General features: G+C 53.2%; 2 protein-coding genes across 11 annotated transcripts in view; one reads left to right on the top strand and one right to left on the bottom strand.

Moving 5' to 3' along the window:
- Nucleotides 1–3: 3 nt before the first annotated feature.
- Nucleotides 4–3076, top strand: UBALD2 (UBA like domain containing 2; the record flags this gene model as incomplete). The annotated part of the gene is made up of 2 exons (XM_062639825.1): nucleotides 4–126; nucleotides 1984–3076. Coding segments are annotated over 2 exons (444 nt in total), but the record flags the coding sequence as incomplete, so codon positions are not given.
- A 3978-nt stretch (nucleotides 3077–7054) lies between these two features.
- The window catches only part of PRPSAP1 (phosphoribosyl pyrophosphate synthetase associated protein 1), a 36151-nt gene continuing 21689 nt past the window's right edge, over nucleotides 7055–21516 (bottom strand). For 5 of the 10 annotated variants that reach the window (XM_062639802.1, XM_062639795.1, XM_062639793.1 and 2 more), the window contains 8 exons: nucleotides 21090–21156; nucleotides 17259–17431; nucleotides 16764–16879; nucleotides 16038–16093; nucleotides 15406–15551; nucleotides 9289–9359; nucleotides 8457–8603; nucleotides 7055–7857 (listed from right to left, as the gene is read on the bottom strand). In XM_062639802.1, coding sequence (XP_062495786.1) covers nucleotides 7699–7857; nucleotides 8457–8603; nucleotides 9289–9359; nucleotides 15406–15551; nucleotides 16038–16093; nucleotides 16764–16879; nucleotides 17259–17431; nucleotides 21090–21156 — 935 coding nt within the window. In that variant the 3' untranslated portion in view covers nucleotides 7055–7698. Of the gene's footprint in view, nucleotides 7858–8456; nucleotides 8604–9288; nucleotides 9360–15405; nucleotides 15552–16037; nucleotides 16094–16758; nucleotides 16880–17258; nucleotides 17432–21089; nucleotides 21157–21516 lie in introns of all 10 variants that reach the window. The other 5 variants (XM_062639798.1, XM_062639797.1, XM_062639801.1 and 2 more) reach the window with 3 other exon arrangements.

The raw sequence follows: 21516 nt of genomic DNA, 5'->3' as shown, positions 1-21516 counted from the left end.
TGGGGCACGGTGCCGTGTGCCCCCGCTATCCGGGTGCTGGAGCTGACAGCGTTGTCCCCACAGACAGCCCTGAGCGCCTTCTTCCAGGAGACCAACATCCCCAGCAGCCACCACCCCCCGCAGATGGTGAGTGGGGCCCGCACCCCATCCCCTCCCGACCCAAACCCGCTCTAACAGCGTCCAACACCCCCCCCCCCAAAACCCCCTTCCCACCCCTCACCCCAGGACCCCCCCCCCGGGGTGCGCGGGGCTCCGGGCTCCCCTGCCAGCCATATTGCTGGGGCCCGGAGCGCGGCGGATGTAAACACGAGCTAAGATGTCTGCCGGGAAGCAGCCTGTCCTGCGAGCATCGCCACGGAGCGGGGACCTCAGAGCCCTGGGAGCCGGGGGGCGGCCCCGCTGTTGCCCCCCCCCCTCCTTGTCCCCGAGCACCGCTTGACCTTGGCCGAGGGCACGGCCCCCGGCCGGGGCAGGGAGCTGGGCCCCTCCGGGCGGTTTGCGTTGGGTTTGCTTTGGGTTTCCCGATGCCTTTTTCCTGTTGCAGGAACTCGGCGGTTCCTGCAGGAGCGGATCCGGCCTAAGCCGATTTCAACCCCCCCCCCCCCGCACCCCTTTTCTCTTTCCATGAGGGAAGCAGCAGCCGGCACCGCCGGCTCTGTCCCTTGGACAAAGCCGTTTCAGGGCCCGGCTCCTGCCTAAACCCCTTCTGTTCCCATCCCTGCGCGCTCCTGCTGCTCTGGGCAGCCTGCAGGGGCTCAGCCCATGCAGAACCGGCGTTCCACAGCCCTCCCCTGTGTTTTCACACCACGGTTCCCGGCGGGCGCTGCCGGAAGCGGGCTCTAAACCAGCTCTGCCGAAACCCATCCCGGGGCCGAGCGGGACCCATGGAGCACAGCGGGTGCCCCATTGCCTCCCAGCCTGGCACAGGGGACAGCTCGCCCCATCCCCACAAAGCACCTTTCACCTTCTCCCCAACACCCCCCTGCAGCTGGGGGTGGTGTTTGGCTGTTTCACCCCCCCCCCTGCACAGCTCAGGGTACGTGAGGGGCTCCATGGGTGCAGTTCCCATCTCTTTTCCCAGCAGCAGAGGACAGAGCAGTGCTCTGGTGGAGGGGGGGATGTCACCGTCACCCCCAGCACCCCACAGGATCCAGCTGTGGGGCAGGGACTGATCCTTCACCAGCCAAGCAGCTCCTTTATAGAGCCATAGACTGGGGTGAAGGGACCTTAAAGCTCCTCCAGCTCCAACCCCTGCCACGGGCAGGGACACCTTCCACTAGAGCAGCTTGCTCCAAGCCCCTGTGTCCAACCCCACCTTAAAGCACTGGAGGAGGAAGGCAATGACTTCATGGCAGTTCTTAACTTGGTGGGTTGTGGGCAGAGTGGGGGACACCTGCAGGACTCCTGGCTGATCCTTTGATCCCAGGGACCCCTCATCCCATGGATGGGATGAGGAGGGACATGTATGTATATATATACATACACACACATTTCTACATATATATATAACACCCCTATATTCAAGAGTGCTTTGCTGAATTGGTTCCCCATCTGGGGCGGGGGGATGCCTGCCCTTCACCCTCTCTGCTGCAGTGGGGTATGAAGGGGAGTTGAGGGCCTCCTAAACCCCATTGCATCAGCCCCATCCCCACTGCTTCTCTCTGGGGGAGCAGCTGGCACCAGAGCAGTGGCTTCCTCCCCAGACCTGCCTCACTGCAGGGCTTCGAGCATCCAGGATGCTCCAGAATGTCCTTCCCAGCCTGGGCTGCTGGCCCTCCCCAGGCAGTTCTCCCCCCCCCTTTTAAGGGAGCCACCAGACCCTTGGGTACCCCAAACTAAGCCAGAGGCAGACTCCGAGCATCCCTAGGGGCTGTGGGGTGCCGGGTGTGGGATGGGTCCCCATGGATGGGGTTGGGGTCCCCATGGATGGGGTTGGGCTCCCAAACCAGACTGCTCTGACCCCCCCTTTCCTCTGCCCCACAGATGTGCACCCCCAGCAACACCCCAGCCACGCCACCCAACTTCCCGGACGCTCTGGCCATGTTCTCCAAGCTGCGGACCTCCGAGAGCCTGCAGAGCAGCAACAGCCCCATCACCTCCATGGCCTGCTCCCCCCCGGGCAGCTTCAGCCCCTTCTGGGCCTCCTCGCCCCCCAGCCACCAGCCGGCCTGGCTGCCCCCCTCCTCACCCACCGCCCATGGCCTGCACCACCACCTCCACCACGGGCAGCCCGCCTGGCCCCCCGCGCCCCCTCCTGCTGCCCCCCCACAGAAAGCCGTGGCCACCATGGACGGCCAGAGATAAGACTGGGATGGTGGAGGGGGGGGACATTGGGAGTGGGGGGATGAAGGAGGGGTGGGGGGGGTCCGGGCCAGGGCGTTGGGAGCGGGGGCTCCCTGAGCAGCGCACTGGAAGCGTTTTCTAGGATTTATTATTATTTTGGGGGGGGGGCACGAGAGCCCCTGCAGGAGGCACCGGCTGGGCCTTTACACCCCCCCTTTCTTTTTTAAATCTATAGCTATAATATATAAATATATCTAATGTATATAAATCCAGAGAGAAGGAGGCAACTGCTGGGTGTGCGTGGGGGGGGGGCCCTCTGGCTTCCCCCAGCATCCCTGCAGCAGGGCAGGAGAGGGAAAAGCAGGGGGGGGGAATCAAAACACAAGATCAAGGGATGGAGGTTGCCATGGGGGCACGGAGCCATTGCCCCCCCCCCCCTAGCTCTGGACTCCCTGGGTGCTTCTTGCAGCACCCACAGCAAATGCGCCCCTCCTCTGGCTTCCCAAATCCAGCCTGGCTTCTTGCACAGACCCCCCTGACCCCCCCTCAGGGCCTGGGGGGGGGGGTGTGTGTATCAAGGTGAGGTCCCTGCGGGTGCTGTTCGTGACCCTTGCCCAGGGAGGGGGCAGTAGGGGAGGTTTTTAGTTTTCAAATCAATCTTGCTTAAAAAAAATACAGAGAAAAGACACAAAAAAAAAAAAAAAGAAAAAAGGCAAGGCCAGGGTGAAGTTTTCTATTAACTGAAAAATAATAAAAAAAAAGGCAAAAAGAAGACATCCCATTTTTAACAGCAGGTGTCCAGCCTGGTCTCTCTGCTGGGAGCACGTCCCAGCAGGGCACTGGGAAAGGGGGTCATGGCGGGGGGCCCACAGGAGCTGCCATAGCCCCTGGGAGGCTGCACCCTGAGGCAGGGGGAGCAGAGGGAAGGGGAGAGCCTGCAGGCATGGGGGTGTTAAGGTGGGGACCCCATCCTGTGCCTTGCAGCAGCCCCTAAAGCCCGTCACCCACCCGTGCCTCGGCGCCCTGGGGTACCTGGCACTGCTGTGCTCAAGGCCAGGTGATGCCTTCAGGTTGTCCCCCACTGCACCTGGGTCAGCAGCCCCCAGTGCCCACCATGGGATGGGCAGAGCCCTGGGGCGGCTCAGCCCTGGGCCCTGACCTCCCAAGCCACGACCTGTACCTCCAGCCTTCAAATCCCAGCCTGGTTTGTGTTGGAAGGGACCTTAAAGCTCATCCAGTTCCAACCCCCTGCAGTCTGAACCCATCACGCCTTGTCCCATCACTACAGTCCCTGATGAAGAGTCCCTCCCCACCATCCCTGTAGCTCCCTTCAGACCCTGGAAGCTGCTCTAAGCTCTCCACACAGCTTCTCTTCTCCAGGCTCAACAGCCCCAACTTTCTCACCCTGTCTCCATACAGGAGGTGCTCCAGCCCCTGATCATCCTTGTGGCCTCCTCTGGACTTGCTCCAACAGCTCCATGTCCTTCTCATGTTGAGGACACCAGAACTGCACACAGTGCTCCAATGACATCAGTGTCATCAAATGACACTAACGGCGCACCCAGTCCCTGAGTTGGTGCCTCCATAGCCCAGCTCCATCCCATGGAATAAACCCCCAGCTCCCACTGCCACACCGGCTCACGCCACTACCCACTGGGGCCAGAATCTTCCTAAATGGGAATGCAGCAGCTCCAGAGATGCCAGCAAGGGCCGGGGGGCTCAAGGGCAGCAGCAGAGCAGCCCCCAGGACACCAGGAGAGCCCCGGGGCAGGACAGACCTGGCACAGCACAACAGGAAACAGGGAGGAAAGGGGAAAGCTCCCAGCTGGGACTGCTCACCACGGAGGGACACAGGCAGCACCCGGGGGGAGCGTGTGGCTGGTGCCCCCCCCGCTGGGCCCTGTCCTGCAGGGCAGTCAGTGCTGGGGGTGGGTTAAGCCCATCGACACCTGAGCCCACCCATGGGTGAGGAGGGGCCTTGGCTGGCTCCCGGTTATCCCAGTGCAGGTGGCACCGGGGGCACTCCCAAAGCAGGTTCCAGCTCGCTTTAGGGGAAGGAGGGGAGCGTTCCCCGCGGCCGGGGCAGGTTCTGGTGCTGGGCTCCAGACGGGAAAGCAGCCGGGTCGGTGCCGCCTTCCCAGCCATGGCGGCAGCGCTGCGAGGGGCATGAGGGTGATGAAGGGGGGCCCCAGGAAGGGAGCAGGAAAGCAGCCGGGTGCTGCTCCCCCCTTGCAGCATCATTGCCTTGGGCTGGGATTGGCCTTTGGCAGGAGCCAGGTGCTGCTGCTCAGCCCCACGGTGGGGCCGTGGGCTCCCACATGGGGCTCATGCAGGGTGGGGGGTGCCTGGGGCAGCACAGTCTGGGGGGGGGCACCAGGGGCTGTTTTCAGCTGCCCCAGTGACACGTGGCTGTGGGCCGAGGGGTGCTGCTGACCCCTTCCTGTGCGTGAGGGGCAGGTCCTGAGCCAGAGTCCCCCCACATGGGCTGAGCATCACCACTGCGGCGTGGCTGCTGGGCCACCGGGGTTCTGGGGTGTCAGCAGGGGTGGACTGGCATTCTCCTCATCCTCATCTCCTCATCCTCTTGGTTTTCTCCCACCTCTTCCTTGTCCTCCTTTGCTGGGTGACGCAGGGGACAAAGGCCAAGCTCCCTCCCAGGCTTACCAGCAGCAGTTCCCAAGCCTAGCGCCTCCTGGCTCATCCAGGTTTCCTCTTTCATGCAGGACTGTTCCTCCTTCACCTGAGTGGTCTCCTTGGGAAGATGCTGGTAGAGAGGAGGCTGGCAGGGGTGAGCCCCAGGGAGGGTCCCTGCGGTCCCTGCCCCGGGAGACACCAGGAAGAGCATGTTCCCGCACCACTCAGTGCCGTGCAGGATGAGGTCCCTCTTGGTCCCCACCACTGCTGGGTTTAGCCCTTGGACGAGCCAAGGGGACTTGGGGTGGGAGATGAGGCCCATGAGGTGCTGATGGAGCCTCTCTGCTGCCCAAGGAACAGACGCAGTTCCCAGCTGCAGGTCAGGAGTGGGGAAGGGAAGGATGGATGTGGTGGGGCCGGAGCTCCAGGGCTGTGGAGCCTCCAGCCGGCAGAGCTGAGGGCACTGGCTCCCTTGGACCCACAGCTCACAGCGTGACAACCCCTGTCAGCACGGGGAGGACCCACAGCAGCGGTTCAGCCCCGACTCTTCCCCCCCAGAACTCCATCCCTTCCCCAGCGGCAGCGAAGCCCCACGGACCGCCGGCTCCTCGGGCTTCAACCAGACCTTGTTCTAAAGGCAGCGCGGCCCTGGGGAAGGGAACTGGGAGAGCCGCTGCCTTGGAGATGCTGCTCTCGTTCGCTGCCTCCTTCTCCAGCGGCCCCGCGTCAGCACCCACGGAGTCAACCCAGGAGCCGGTGCCTGCGGCGGCTCCGTGCCTGGCAGCGGCCCCTGCCCCGTCCGTGTCCCCCTGCCGGCTGCTCCCAGCCCGGGGCGGCCGCACTCCCCTGGCGCAGGGCCCCAGGCGGCCGCACAGCGCTGGGGAGGTCACAAGCAGGAGCCCAGGGTCCAGCGCTGCTGCGGCCCACGACAGGAGGGGACCCGGGCTGAGCGGAGAACGGGAGCCCGGCCCCGGCCCCGGCCCCGGCCCTCTGCTCCCCGGGGTGTGGCGAGCGCTGCCCCGCCTGCTCCTTATTGGCCACCGCCCGCCGCTCCTCGACGCCGATTGGCAGAGCCCCCCGGCAGGGGGCGGGGCTGCGGAGCCCCCCTGGCGTCCCGCGGCCTCCTCCGGTCCCGCAACTCCTGTCCCGGCCCCGCTCCCGTGCGCCGGGGGGTGAAGGGATGGGGACACCCGGGCACGGAGCTCCCGGCTCCGGAGCTCCGCAGACACCCCCGGGGCAGCTCACAGCCCTAAAGCGGCACGGTGGGAAGGAGCCTGGGCTGAGGTTCCATGGCAGCCAAGGCCCTGGCTCCATCGGGCCAGGCAGATGCTGTGTCCATTCCAGCCCCAAGCCACCATCTCCCCCTGACCTTGGGGTACCAGCTTTCCTAAAGCAGGCAGGGATCTGGAGACAGCTCCTGGCTTCACGCCAGCCAACTGCCTCTGGTGTCTAGTGTTCCCTTCAGGAACACTGAGCACAGCTCAGGCTTTGGTGCTGACTACAACCCACAGGGCACGGCTCAACCCTTTGCTCACTTGGGGCTGCGGCTTCCATGCTCTCTACCCAAAGCAAGCCCATAATGGGGTAAGAACAGGCAACAAGCCCTGACGTTGCTGCTGGCAGGTGTGACAAGCAACAGGGAGAGAATAGCAGTGCCTCCTTACCAGGAGGTAAAGCATGGTCCAGTGCTAGCTCAGAGCAAGGGGTTACATGCAGACATCTGCATGGACTCCACACACTCCAACAGATCCATTCCATAACCCTCCCAGCACCAGACTGTGTGCCCAGAACAGGCTGAGGAGCCACACTGTGCTCCCAGAGCAGAGCTGGGACTTGTTCCTAGCACCTGGAAAACACAGGAAACCCAGCCCCAGCCTTAAGCCCTCACCCAGCCCTGCTGGAGATGACCCACCTGCTCCGAGCCCCCGTGTCCCCTCCCCAGCTCTGAGCCTGGCCACTCTGGTGCAGGGCATACTTGTTTACTGCTGCTGAGGCTGGCCCTGCCCAGGCACTACCTGGCCCTCAGCCCCCTGGAACACATTTAGATGGTGGAGGGGAAGAGAAGGATATGGGCAGAAGTTGAAGGGTCTGTTAGTGACAGCAGTGCATGCTGGAAGCAAGGGATTTGTTCCTCAGCAGGCTGGGAAGCGGTACATATTTTACTGGAGTGTTTGTCTGCCTCAGCAAGGGGAAGATCACAGTTAGGGAATTTATTCTTCCGTCATCCTGGAGACAAAGCCCTTCACAAGCCCCTTGTGCTGCCTTCTCAAGTGTCCCTCCAGCCAAGGATTAGCGTCACACAAGAAAGGAACAAGCTGTGAGTCCTGCTTCCCTGTGGAAGGGGCTGCAAGCTGCCAAGTGAGCCTGCTTACAGCAACAGCCCCACAGGCCAGGCATAGCGGCTGTTCAGAGGGGATGGGCTGCACAGGAGGCACCAAACCTGAACATCCTCTGCTTGGTAGCAGGGTCAGTGTTAGTGTTTTGGAGAGCAGAGCTGCACTCCCCATCCCCACGAGACTCTGCCACAACTCAGCAGCCCCAAGCAGCTCCAGGAACAGTGCCTGCAGTTGCAGTGCAAAGTGTTCAAGCAAGGACCAAGACCCCCATGTGCTTTGCCCCTGCAGAACAAGAATGACCCAAAGCTCACAAAATGCAATGGCTCCAGCCCCTGACTGAAACCCTTCATGCTCCTACAGGAATAAAGTTGTCTTCTGCCTATAACTGATGCCTTTTCACACGTTTCCTTCTCTTGTGGAAGCCAGGCCACGGGCAGCACCGGGTCTAGTCGTCGACAGTGATGTTGCGAAAGAGATAAGCCATGGACTCGCCGTTGTGGATTCGTCGGATGGCTTCAGAGAGAATCAAACTGACATCCACAGTCTTTATCTTGGGGCACTGCAGCTTCTGGACCTCGTGAGGAACTGTGTTGGTTACTACCACCTATGGAGTATCAGAAAGAAAAGAGCATCAGTTGTGCTGCTGATACGCTCACCCCCACTGAGCCCCCCGAGTGGTGGTGTACTGCTGCTGCTGTGCAGGTCAGGGGAGAGCTCCTTGTGTGTCCGAATAAAGAGTACAAGAAATGGTCTCCCCCAGGTGACAGTTACTGCTGAGGGAGCCAGCATCACCAACTCCACAACAGCCACCTCCACACAGGCTGAGGGGTCCATGTCAACTGCAGCAGCTGACACACTTATCAAGCGTGAGGTTTGAAGTATCCTCCTGTACACAGGACTGATCTGATCCCAATAAGGATTCATCACACTGATCTGATCTCAATAAGGATTCATCACACTGATCTGATCTCAATAAGGATTCACCACACATGATTCTTCTTCCCCCTCCTGCCCATGAAGAGCTCAGGAACTGAAAGCTGATGTTTAGCTTAAGCAGCATGATGACGAAAACTGACAACTGGAATGACTAGACATCAGTCATTCCAGAGATGAGCTACGGGGCAGGAGAAGAACATCAGTTGGTGGGTTTTGGTGCCCTACGTCAATCCAGCCCCCAGAGCCTCAGTCAGAGAGCAGACCCACCTCATCGATGGAGGATTCCTCGATGAGACGGGGGGCATCTGCTGACAGGAGCCCATGAGTAGCCATCACAAAGATCTTGTAGGCTCCACGCTCTTTCAGGATCTCTGCAGCAGCAACAAAGCTTTCCACATCATCAATAATATCATCCTGAGAAGACACAGAAATACCATCAAACCCAAAGCTGACTGTGCCTGCAGGCCAGGAGTGGATCTTCAAGGCACTGCAGCTTTGGCCACATGTAAAACAGAAACCCTAGCCATTTCAGCTGCTGTTGGATGTGAGGACAGCCACCTGTGAATGCTATTTCCCTCATGGACAGACCCTTTAGCTGGTATGCAGAACAAACATCGTGTCTTGGAAACAAAGGAGTCCCTGCACACACACCAACAGAGCTTCCCTTCAGCAAGGTGGGTTTTATCACGGCGACAGTAGCTGTGTGTTGATGACTTACACTGCAGCATGGCACAGCAAGGATGAGAAGCCCAGCAAGACTTTCTGGATGGTTGTGGGGCAGGGTGGGGGGGGGAGTGTTTAAACATTCCAGAAGATTTCTCTGCGTGTCCTGGATTTGTGGAGTATTTATAGAAATGTGACCTTTGCAGCTTCAAAGGAGCAAGGACAATTCAGGGCTTAAAGCACTGAAGTACAAAGGGTTTTCAACAGAAAGCTGACATAACCAAAGCCACCAGGAAAACTGGAGAAAACAGTGGCAACAATCACATTCCCAACCCTCCCCGAGCAGTTCCTCCTCTTCTCTAGGATAAAGCAGGTCAACAGAAGATGCTGGGAGGAAGCCACCCCCCTCCCACCCTCCTCTCCATCACACTCATACCACAATGATGGCAATTCTTCCTCCAACATCTCCAACCACAGTTATTGGTGGTTTCTCCTTGGCCATCATCACTAAAGAATAAGAAGAAAGAAAAGGCCAGGTCAGTTACCCTTGAGTCAAACCACAACAGCTCCACCATACAAGAGGCCCAGCCTTTACCTACATCTTTCACTGGTGTGCAGACACGTGCTTCATGTTATCCTGACACCCACCTAAACAGGTAACCACTGGTTTAATCATTGTTTTCATAGAATCCCAGACTGGTTCGGGTTGGAAGGGACCTTAAAGCTCATCCAGTTCCAACCCCTGCCACAGGCACGGACACCTTCCACTAGAACACAGTGCTCCAAGGCCCTGTGTCCAACCTGGCCTTGAACCCTGCCAGGGATGGGGCAGCCACAGCTTCTCTGGGCACCCTGTGCCAGTGCCTCAGCACCCTCACAGGGTGCCTAAGATCTAAGCTAAATCTATCCTCTTCCAGTTTAAAACCATTCCCTTCTTTCTCCCCTCCTCCATTTCCCCTGAAATAAAGAGCAGTGCTGCACAAAGATGAAACTCTCTGCTTCTGTAGGGACCTTGTACTGACCTCAGACAGGAGCCAAATCCAAACATCCAACAGCCCCCTGTGCAAGGGAAGCTCCAAAGCAGCACCTCATTTATGGGCAGTATCAGTGACTCTGTGTGCTCCAGAACAGGACTTGAAGAAAAAGGGTATCTCCTGACTGGGAACATCAAATGGGCTCTGAGCAACACCTCTCAAGGGCTTTACAAGTGCAGTTCTTCACCTGCTGGACCCACAAAATCCTCTGAAGGCTTTGGGACCCACACTGCAGCCTGCTTGCTCTCTCTCATCTCACCAAACACAAGGCTCTTTCAGAGGGTGTAAGGACCTTAAAAATACCTGCTCTGCAATTTGCTTCTGCAAACTTCTGATAAGTGTTTGTTTTAAAGGGGATTAATGGAAAGAGCAGGACAAACCCAGTTCTTTAAGCTCAGTGCAAGCAATAATTGGAAGCAAAAGGACACACTGATGAGCTCCTTGACACATGGTGAAGAGATGTACCGGGAAAGCAGTGCCATGCTGCCTGCCTAACTGTGCACTGACATGGGTCATGCAAAAAGTACATCTGTAACAGGCTTTATCCTGACAGCAGTAGGAAAAATAACAGAGAAATGAACTAGGGTGCACTGAGGGTGTCCACATGTAGCACCAGACTGCAATCAGCCTCTGATACAGGCCTTGTCCATAAGCCAAACCTCTCACCCGCCAGAGGTTTATACAGTGAATGCAGCACACAAAGGACACGGGGTGGGCACGTGTGGGCCATCAGGTGACAATCTGGGCTGATCTAACCACTGAAGCAAAGAGGAACATCCAGCATTTGTAACACTTACCTGCCCCACCTGCACTCCCCAGGTTTTAGGCTCTCTATGGGGAGCGCAAAGTGTCCTACCAAGGCCACAGAGGCTTCTCCAGTGCCAAGGGGGTTTGGACGCCCTAACAAGGGAGACTTTTCTCCTTTAAGATAACCTACTTTGATGAATACCTGAGCAGCATGAGAACACAAGCCAGTGCCCATCAAAAAGCCTGTCTGAAAAGTGATTTCTGGCCTCCTGAGTCACAAAGGTCCTGCACAAAACTGCCCATCCTGCACAGCGGGCTGCTGCAGCACTATTCCCACAACTCCTCAGTGCCTGGGAATGCTGAGCGAGTCAGTCTGAGGGATGGGATGAAGGCAATTACGAGGACCACAGCTCCAGAGATTCATGTGGAGACGTGTTCTTCACACACATGACCAGCTCCACAGACTGGCTCTCCATAAGCTGACCAAAACTGTACAGAAGGTGGCCAAAAGTTCTGGTTTGACCAAAGTTACATTACTCACTGCTGGGTATTGCAGGTAAAGTCACAGCTACCTTGGACATGGAAGAGTTAACTGCTTTTTGGAGCAGATTCTCAGCTTTCCTTGCATCATTCCTGAGTCTATCAAATGCAAAGTCACATCTAAATCCTGAAGGGATAATATTCTTAGGAGAAAGAAAAACTAAGATTAAGCATCACAAGAGATAAGCAGACCATACATTTCAATTCTAGGCACTACCTACCTGCTTGGATTAGTTATTAGCTTGTTATCTAGCTTGGGCAGGAACAGAACTCCCAGCAGGAGCTGTGGAATACCAAAAGGATTCCACATGGCTGCTGTCCCACCATTGGTGTGCATCCACAAGTGAGACCCATTTCCAACAGCCAGGCCAGGGAAAAACCCCTTCTAAGCAAAAAACAGGCCCAAGGAGCTGAAATGCACCACTATTTTACCCAGAAACACATGAAGTTTCAGTAAATCCATTCCATAAAGGAAGCAGCCCCATTCCTTGCTATGCTCAAAGGCTAACACAGCAGCTACAACCTGAGCAGCACTTCCCATCTCTTGGGGTTTAAATGCTGTATTTCAATTCTCCTTTAGTTTTCAGGGATGGTAGGCAACATGTGGACCTACCCGGATCCTAAAGAGATGTTCTCCCTTTTTCTTGTTCAATTTTCTCTGCAAAAAAAGAGAAAACAATTGCAAGCCAAAGATCTACCCACAACCACATCAAATCCAGTGTGAAGAGAGCTTACACAGGGGTTACTGCAGCCAGATTCTTTTGCTTTCAAAAATCTTTGACCATAAAGATGTGCTATGAAAAGGTAAAACACGATTCAAGTAATAAAGAACATTTTCCTTCTCAGACACAAAATCCTCTGTTTGTGTGTAGAAAAGAGAGGGCAACAGAAGGAAGCCAGAGCTGTACTTCTGCCTGGTGTAACCCCTTGGATTATGTAGGCGTTTAAGTTAAAAGAGTTGCTGGGTTTTTTCTGGAGTCAGAAAAGATGCTTGTGGTACTTGTAGCTTCAGGGGAGGATGATAAAGAACAGAGGGGAAAAGAACTCAAACCAACCACCAGTTATATAAAACAGGAATATCAAAGAACACAGAGGGGTGGTGGGGATAGAAGTTCATCAGCCAAACATTTGAACCTGCACTTTCATTCTGATATAATATACACTAAAGCACCTCACATTAAAAGCAGTTTTATCATTGGCACAAAGAACCAGCATTCCCAGGTGCATAAGCCTGTTACAGTCAAAAATGGATTAAGAAATCATAGAATGGTTTGGGCTGGAAGGGACATCAAAGCTCATCCAGTTCCAACTCCAATGGTAAATGCTAAACCCAGTTCTGTTTCGGAGCTGCCAGTGTGGATTAAAGTGATAATTACCAAGAAGAAGAATGTTGCATTTGCAACAGAGTCCATGAACAAGAAGCTGCTCAAGTTGTTCTGTGAGACAGACCTGGAAGGAGAGATAACAGCCCCAAGCCCAGCCTGAACACAGGGAAGAGACAGGGGTAGGACCCAGACTTTCTCCCCTCCCCAGTTTGCTGGGCTCTGGGTTGGAAGCAGACCAGCAGCTATCTATAGAAGGGACTGAAAATGATTTAACAGATGGTGCCCCACTCCTTTTCTCTAGGAAACATGTAGAGTCCACATGCATTTGGTAAAGCACAGCCCCAAACCAGCTGCAAGTCTGGAGCCACAAAGACCACACGATCAAAGAGAACAACCTTGGAGTGTCACCCTGTCCCAAAGGCTCTGAGTGATGTGAGCTGCTGCTGCTGCTTCAGCACAGCACTTGAAGAACTGAAACTAGAAGTACCTTTGGCACTTTCCTGTTATAGCTCCATATGACATCAAACCAGAGCATCAAATGAGACTACACTCTCAGGACAATAAATAAGCTATTACACTATGTAAGACTCCCTGGAAGTGCATGATCTCTACTAGAATAGGTATAAAAGGTGCACACCAGGAGGCAGGAGCTCAGCCAACTCACTAGGAAGCCCATGAAGAATAGCATTAAAGCACAAGTCATCACTGCAGGTCTCTGGGGCTGCTCCCAGATGTAGCTTCACCTCTCTTCTGGCTGGAACACAACTCAGGGAATGCTGAACTGCAGCGTCTGGAGAGGGAGGACAGGATGCTCCACACCAGTGTGGTTGTAGCTCAGAGGAGGATGCTCCAGGGTTTAGTCACAGCCACCTTCTAACTGCCCAGACCCAGGTTTGTGGTAGTTGAGCCCTGCAGAATGCTTCTGCTTTGACACCCAGAGGTTTCTCTGGCCAGCTTTGATGTAAGGAAGCATACAGCTCTGAATAGCATGTGTCCTAACATTCACAAACCACACAGGGGCACAGCTGAACCCTACTTCACTCTGCCATCACACATTACACCACTGGGACTGCTGATGGTGGCACAAGTGGCAGGAAGAGCTGGCCACCAGGTTTGATTTATGTGCCACTTGAGGTGCAAAGACACTTCTCCAATGCCTGAATCAGACAAGAAAAGAGGCGTATAAAAGAGAGGAAATGCAGACACTCACAGCATTGCCATCCCTCCCCCCGGATAGCTGCACTTCCACGTCTGCCTGGCAGAGCACAGCTCCACAACAGAGGCTGCAACACAACCAGGACGCACTAGAAGCTCCCAGACTGCTTCTAGACACACAGCACCTCAGTATTCTGCACCTCCAGCAGCAGAGCCCAGCTCACTCAAAGCCAGGGATCTATCAGATTAGACAACTAGAGACAAAAGCAACTTTCTCCTGAGAGCTTTGGACAAGTTGGCCCCATAATCCACCCCAGTGACAGACAGCTACCAAGCCACAGCTTGACTGTGTTACATCTGTGCCTTAGGCATGCAGGATGTAAGGTCATTAGTCAAGTTTTTGCAGGAGATGAAATGAGAATGTGGTGATCCACAGCAGATTAGTTGTGTGAGGACTGAAAACCATTTTCCACTGGAATCATAATTAAACTGGACAAGGGCACATCTCTGTTTGAGCTGCCATTTACCAGCAGCACAAGCTCCCACAGCTGAGCTTCCTTGAAGTGAAATAGAAGAATGCAGTCACATCAATGCCCTGGCAGCAAACGTCAGCTAGTGACATTCTGGAGGACAGCATCCTCTTCAGAGTAGGTGGGGAAGGAAAAGGCCAAGGCTAACCACATACATTCCTGTTTTGTTGGAAGGGCATGCAAAAATCCCCTTTGGACAGGGGACAAGCAGGATGAAGTCCAAAGCTCCACTGCCAAACCTCACCTGGTCCCCAAGGCCCAGCAGGGGTTTCCCCAGCAACATAAGCACTGTTTAACTGAGTGATGATGGGGTAAGGTAAAACACCTGCAGTCCCACCTGCCTGCCCTTCACAACCTGCCCACAAACTGGCTGGATGCTCTCCCTGAACTTCAAGAGGAAACACTTAGCAGCAGCCATAGCCACTGTTGGTATACGAAGCTTGGCTGCATGAGGGGTAGCTCCTCACCACACACAGCAGCTCACAGCTCTTCCCACCATTGCTTCTCAGCCACATTCACTGCACTCAGTTCCTGTCCCACCAATCTAAAAAGGCAAAAACTCTCCAAAGAGAGAGCTGGATTTTGGTTGCTGTGACTGCTGCTGTTGCAGGAACACAAGCAATCCAAAGGGGATGGCATTTCCTGGAACATAGGCATCCTCCTTTTGACTTTGCACTGTGCTCCCAAATCAGCAGCTTGCCAGTTGATGGCAAGAGCTGAGGAAGCAGAACAGCAATGCTCCTGCAGCCACACGAACCCCAAAACCTTGTCAGAACACACTGGAACACAATCAGCTGGCTGCCCAAGATGCAGATTTTCAGCAGCAGCAGGAGGGGAAGACAAAAGGCCAGCCTGCACGCTGGGGACAGCAGCCTCAGTGCCTGTCCCCACATTAGTAACACTTCTGCATTTGTTTTCTGTTTCATGGGCTCAATGAGTTTTGTTGCTGAGCACTGTAAAAGCACCACCTTCAGCAGAGTTTGGTCAGTCTGGCAGTGTTAAGTGGGCACAGCCAAGGAGAACAAGACTGATGCTTTGCATGGTCAGAAAGAGTTCAATACAAACCCTCCCCTCTACCTTCTCCTACAACTTGCCCATTTCAGCCTTCCCACTGGTCCAACTGCCATTAGGTTGGTTACAGCTACATGCCTAAACTAACAGCAGTTTCCCACCAAACTTCCCTCATTTTTGCCCACAGGAAAGCAGAGAAGCTCCATCTTACACGGCAGCTCCAGGCCAGGATGCACAGTTGCATTTTTGACCATGGGAGGGGAGTGACGTCCATCATCCATGTCCTGCTCTGTGCACTGAGCCTCCCCGTGGATCACTGCCAGTCCCAGCCGCAGCCTCTCAGCATAGGACTGAGCCCTGCAGGACAACCACAGCATGTCAGGAAGATGTTGGGCTGATGGAGCACACCTCTCCCAGACCCAACAGGGCGAGCAAAGGCTGCACATCTGTGGCTGATCCCCAGCAAGAAACTTCACCAGAAGCAAACTTAACACCCCAAAGCCCCCTTTGGCTGCAGCACAGGGGTCTCCTGCCCACCCTCCATCTGCTAAATGCTCTCTGAGATGATCAGGCACTGTTGAAACTCATGCAGCAAATCTGATCCTAACCCCAGGTGAACCACCAGAGTTTGACCCCACAGGGCTGGGACTGCAAAATTCAGCTGCCCATCTGCACCACTACAGATGTTCATCCCCATCTGCACCACTACAGATGTTCATCCCATTTCCAGGCACAAGGGACTTCCAGACCAGACTGCTGACCCATGTGTGACCCTCCCCTATTTCCATCAGCCCAGATTTTTTTCCAAGTTACTTTTAACCAGTCAGTAAAACATCCATTTACCTTTTAGCTGCATCAGGAGATTTGGCTACAATAACTGCATTTCTGTAGTCTGGAATCTGGATGTGATAAAAAGTTATTTAAGTAAAGATCTTATTGGTACAGGGTTGATACATGGATGAATAATCACACCCCCTTCTCCTTCCCCAGACCCAAATCTTCATTCTGTGGCTAAAAACACAGACTGGTTTGGGTGGGAAAGGACCTTAAGATCCTCCAGTTCCAACCCCTGCAGCCAATTCTGTCTGGAGAAGGTTCCCCATATGGGGAAGCCTTAATCCCAACACGTGGGCATAAATCACCATCTTCTGCACATGGAAAATACAACCTCATGCCCTGCCCCAGCCCTGCATTCAGCATACTCAGCCTCAAAGTCAGCCAGTAATTCAGAGCAGCCAGACACCCACCACAGAACAAAGGGTGAGGGGAGGCAGTGGGACAGGATTTAAAAGGTGATCAGAGGCAGGAGGATGAAGAAGAGCTCTCAAATGGCACTGACTTTACAGAGAACAAGCTCATCTGATGGGCAAGAGTTTGGTTTCTACCCAGGTAGAATCACACAATAGAACATTTTCTCACTTGCCTAAGAAACATGCAACAGGTACCCCCTAAGAAAGAATTCAGTAACAGAACAACTGACCCAGCCTGACAACAAATTGCATAAGCAGAGGCCCAGTGCTGCTGGCACATTAAGACAAGTTGATATATATACAATGAGAGTAACCTCACTTCTTCCTGTATATATTGAAGCAAGAAAGGGGATGCTCTCAGGTTGTCTACTGGGAAGCTGAAGAAGCCTTGAATTTCCTTTTGATGAAGGTCCATTGTGATAATGTGTGTTAAACCTAAGGAAAAGAGGAAAGAAAGAAAGGAGATGAGTCCCACACAGCTAGAGATCCTCAATAGCTCCATTTCCAGACTATTTCAGCTATTACTCACACATGCCTTGTGCTAAAATAAGCATCAACAGGTTCATGTGAAGAGTTCCAAAGACATAAAGAGAACCAGGCCTGTGGTTAAGTCACAGCACTGGGCTGATGCTGTATTTCAACATGTCACTTCTAGGGCTGCTTCCCAGGTGTGAGTTACAAACAAATAACACTAAGCTGAAGAAAATGAATAGCCCAAAGCAGCTGGAGGGCTCAGCAGCATGTCCCAGCACTGGATGGGAGAACAGAAGGACAGACACCCTCCTGCCATGCTGCTGCTCTCTGTGACACCCACCTGCCTTGGCCAGCATGGAAGCCAGCAGCTTGCAGACTATAGAGCCCCTCTTCCTCATCTTGCTCTGTTTGCTGTAGGGGAAGTAAGGGATGACCCCAATGATGTTCCTGGCACAGGAAGTCTTCAGTGCATACGCCATGATCAACAGCTCCATGACAGCAGTGTTCACATCTCTAGAGTTAAAACCCATTCCAGATGTTAGTGCTTATCCAATGTAACTCCTTTTCCTTTGACACACCTCCTCTCACCAAACCTCCAAGCAAATAATGCTACAGCTTATGCTAATATATGCAAGACCCAGCTTGTGCTCACAGAGCTCCTTCTATTGTGGCACAGCACATTACAGTTGACTGTTACATGGACAGGACATGACTCCAGCACTCAAGAGCTGCGAGCAGAATTTGATCCTGTATCCTCACATGAGGTATATGATGATTTTGCGACAACAGCACAACAAAAAAAGGCTTTTTTCTTCATTTATGTTGGAACAAATGTCACTTCATACAGTGTACTTTGAAATAAAATAGTCTTTTAAAGCAGCAGCACACATGAAACCAACATGAATTCATCCTCACTGGATTTATCAGTGTATCTTTAATGTAAGGCAGGTTAATTTTCTTGCATTTTGGAGCAGTACAAAGTCCAGATGCATCACCTGGGCAGAGGTCAGCGTCTCCATGCTATCATCTAGAGATGGAAGGAATGACAGCACAACAAATGCTGAACAACCTAAAATCCCCCTTTCAGTTGGCTTCTTCATGATGGCTGGACTTGATGATCTTAAAGGTCTTTTCCCACCAGCTGATGCTGTGATTCTACGGCTGCTGTGGCCCAGGAGGAGTGTAATAAGCTGCATTTTAATTTATTTTGGGAAGGGGGAAACAAAGCCAAGCCCTTTTAGTTCCTTAAAGCCAGCACCAAGAGACACTTTGTGCATCACCACAGAGTGATGCGAGCCCATTTGGGAACTGAAGAACACTTCAGAGAAGACAGAGGGCCAGCAATGCTCCTGCAATGCAGCCAGCCCTGCTTGGGGGGTTTCAGCACAGCCAGCTCCACTTCCCAGCCTGGTCCCCAGGAGGGCAGTGCTGGTGGTGGCTCAGCCAAGGAGCCCATGATGGCAGAGTAGGGGCTGACAGGGCCATCATTCCACAGAGCAGCAGAGGAATACACAGCATGGAGCAGCTCAGAGCTCTGCAGGGACACTGCTTGAGGTCCTCTTTTCCTCCTGACCACTGGGAACACCTTCCCCAAGAGTTTAAAGATCCCATTTTCCAAGCCTCAATATGTGGGACCCGTGACCAAGCTCTAGCCATTCCCATTTCCCCATTGCTCCCCCTTCCTTTGGGAATGAACCTCCACTTATACTTGTTTGGGAGCACTCTAGGTCTCTGTTCTCCCTCCCTCTGGCCCCACCACAGTATCCTTGACACACAGAAAGCTTTGTTAGCTCTGAAGCACCCAGCCAAGAATTACATAAAACATACCCCTGCCACACAGGACAACAAGCAAACAAAGGGCTGTTTCTTCCCTTTGGTGTTTCAGCTGTGCCATTGAGGACGTGAGAGGAGAAAAAGATGCTACTATCAGTGTTATGTAAAAACAAACTGGACAAGTTTAAGCCTGCTTAAAGTTCATCCTGGAATTCAATCTTTTCCATCCCTGTTTTTGAAACTACTCTTGAAAAAGATGTATGTTCACATGGAAAGCAGATGGAGAACAAGACTGCTCCTGGGAGAAAAGTGTTACCACTGATGGTGAAAAGCACCTGCAGTCCTGCTGCTGCTGTGGAGCACTGGGGGCTCTGTCATAGAATCCCAGCCTGGTTTGGGTTGGAAGGGACCTTAAAATTCCTCCAGCTCCAAACCCTGCCACAGGCAGGGACACCTTCCACTAGAGCAGCTTGCTCCAAGCCCCTGTGTCCAACCTGGCCTTGAACACTGCCAGGGATGGGGCAGCCACAGCTTCTCTGGGCACCCTGTGCCAGCGCCTCAGCACCCTCACAGGCAGTAAAGAACTCTTCCCTTATATCTAACCTGAACTTTCTCTGTTTCAGTTTGAATCCATCACCCCTTGTCACTACTGTCAGCTGGTTACCAGGACATTTAATGCCAGCTCTGCTTTCTCCCAAACTCCTCTCCAGCAGCCTGGAGCCTCCTCACTGCTCTCCATCCCTGCCCAAGCCCTCCCTGGAGATCCCTGTTCTTGGGGCTGAGCAAATGGCTGATGTGAAGCTGCAACAACCAGCACCAAGAGTCAGCCCTAAAAAGACTCATTTCCCTTTTAGTGTACCACTAAAGCACCAACTCTTTCATACTCTGCAGTATGAACTTGAGCTATTTGTTTGTCCCTCATCCAAATGCTAGTCCACACTTCACCACTCTTGGATAATACCTATCTTTGTAGCTTCTTCAGTTCTGCTCTGTGCTTTCTGCACAGTCAGCTTGCATCAAATATTCAGGTCTTTCTGTTCTCTCTGCATGCAGACTGTGAATTCACACTGCAGCATAACAAGGTTGTTTCCCCTCTCTACTTTCTTCCTACTAAGTCCTAAGATGTTGTTTGCTTTTCAAACCACTACTGAGTGTAGAAATCCTATTCTTACATTATTCAACACAGTTGCTGGTTTTACTCTCGTGAAACCCACTGCAAATCTGAGGTGCCCTTGAACCTGTCCTCTCAAGCAATGCAGCCAGCTACAGCTGCAGCAAAAACTAGCTGCATAACAGTAGGTACTCACCTGAAAGGCTTTGAACATTTTGGCTAAAAAGGACCCATTTCTTCACCCACAACACTGAATTTAGTTTATGGATAAACAAGGGGATCAACAAGTTGAAAGCAGAGGAGATTCTCCCCTCCCAAAACTATTGCTGTCCCTAACTATGAGTTACCGGTCTTTGAACACCTTATCTGTTTCACTTTTAGAGCTCTCAGTTACAAGTTACTTCAGAGAGCTCTCTCATGAGGAACAACAGAAGGGCACTATTGACCTGAAACATAATCCTGCATCAGTGGAGTTTAGTTTGGAGGTTTAGCTGCTCCCTGAGGGAGGAAACACTTGGAGCATCTCTCTGGAAAGAGATGAGCCCTAGGAAGATATCTCAGCCTGCAAGAGGAATTCCAGGAGTGAGAAAGGTGATCTTATAGTCCTACTGATCTCTTTAACAACAGGCCAAACATTACCAAGAGGCTCCTTCCCACCACACAAGTGCTATCTCACTGCACTTTTCCTCAGACAGGGAGCAGCAAGGTTCCTGGGGGTAGCAGCTGGGTTTTTAGCTCCCTGCTTACTTGCAGCACCTCTTCTTCCTCTTACTTCAAGGCTAGAACAGCCAAAAATAAAAGCCCAAAAGGGGCCAACATCAGTAAGACAAACTGAGCTCAGTTTCACACTATAGTGAAAGGGAGAGAGTAATGCAGCCTGTAATGGAAGCAATAGCTGCTGTTTGTTGCTGTCTCTGCTACTTGGTAATGGGAAGGCAGTGGAAAATCCACAGCTCAAAATGGAAATGCCAGTCAGGAATCACCAAGCAACTGAGCTGCAAGGACACACACAGCAAAGGTGTGTCACTTAGGGCAGGAATAAGCATGACTGGCTTCAAGTAACACACTTCAGCTAGTCAATGGGAAGTGTCTCAGTCTGCTGTGGCATAAGAGAGCCCCTGGGAATTTTAACAACTTAACACTATGTGGTGTCTTAAATGTAAGTCAAAGCACTGGAAAGAGACTGGTTATCACGCTAGCTAATGGCAAACAAACCCATGGAGCAACCTGCTGAACCAGAAGCTCAAAGCACACCCCAGCTGTAAAACTGAGCCACAGGTCGCTTACCTGGGGATTGTCTGTATGATGAAGATGTCCTGTCCCCGCACAGATTCCTTTATTTCAACTCTTGTTTCTGAAGAGGATTGAAAACACAGTCAGTTTTCTTTCCAACATCACATTTCCAGTGATAACACATCATGTCTTAGCAGCATCTCCCCACTGGGCAGGGCAGATAAGGACTTGCTCCCTTGCACATACACCCTCTACACACACAGCCAAGTGGATTTTCCAAAGACTGTTAGTTGTATTCACAATGCAAACCCATGTAGAAGACAATTACCTAACTCTGAGTGAGAAAGAGCCTTTTCACTTCTCACTGAGTGCTGGAAGCTGTCAATACCACATTCATTAGTGCACAATGAACCACCCAACACAACAACCTTCAGTACTCATGAAGGAGGCAACTCCTTCTGTGGCTTACCAAGGGGTCAGC

This window comes from Pezoporus occidentalis, unplaced genomic scaffold (genome assembly GCF_034315485.1).
Source record: "Pezoporus occidentalis ecotype Australia unplaced genomic scaffold, CSIRO_AGI_Poc_V1 ctg62, whole genome shotgun sequence".
Lineage (NCBI taxonomy): Eukaryota > Metazoa > Chordata > Aves > Psittaciformes > Psittacidae > Pezoporus > Pezoporus occidentalis.
The sequence above is the reverse complement of the archived record's forward strand: the minus strand, read 5'-3'. Positions and strand labels throughout refer to the sequence as shown.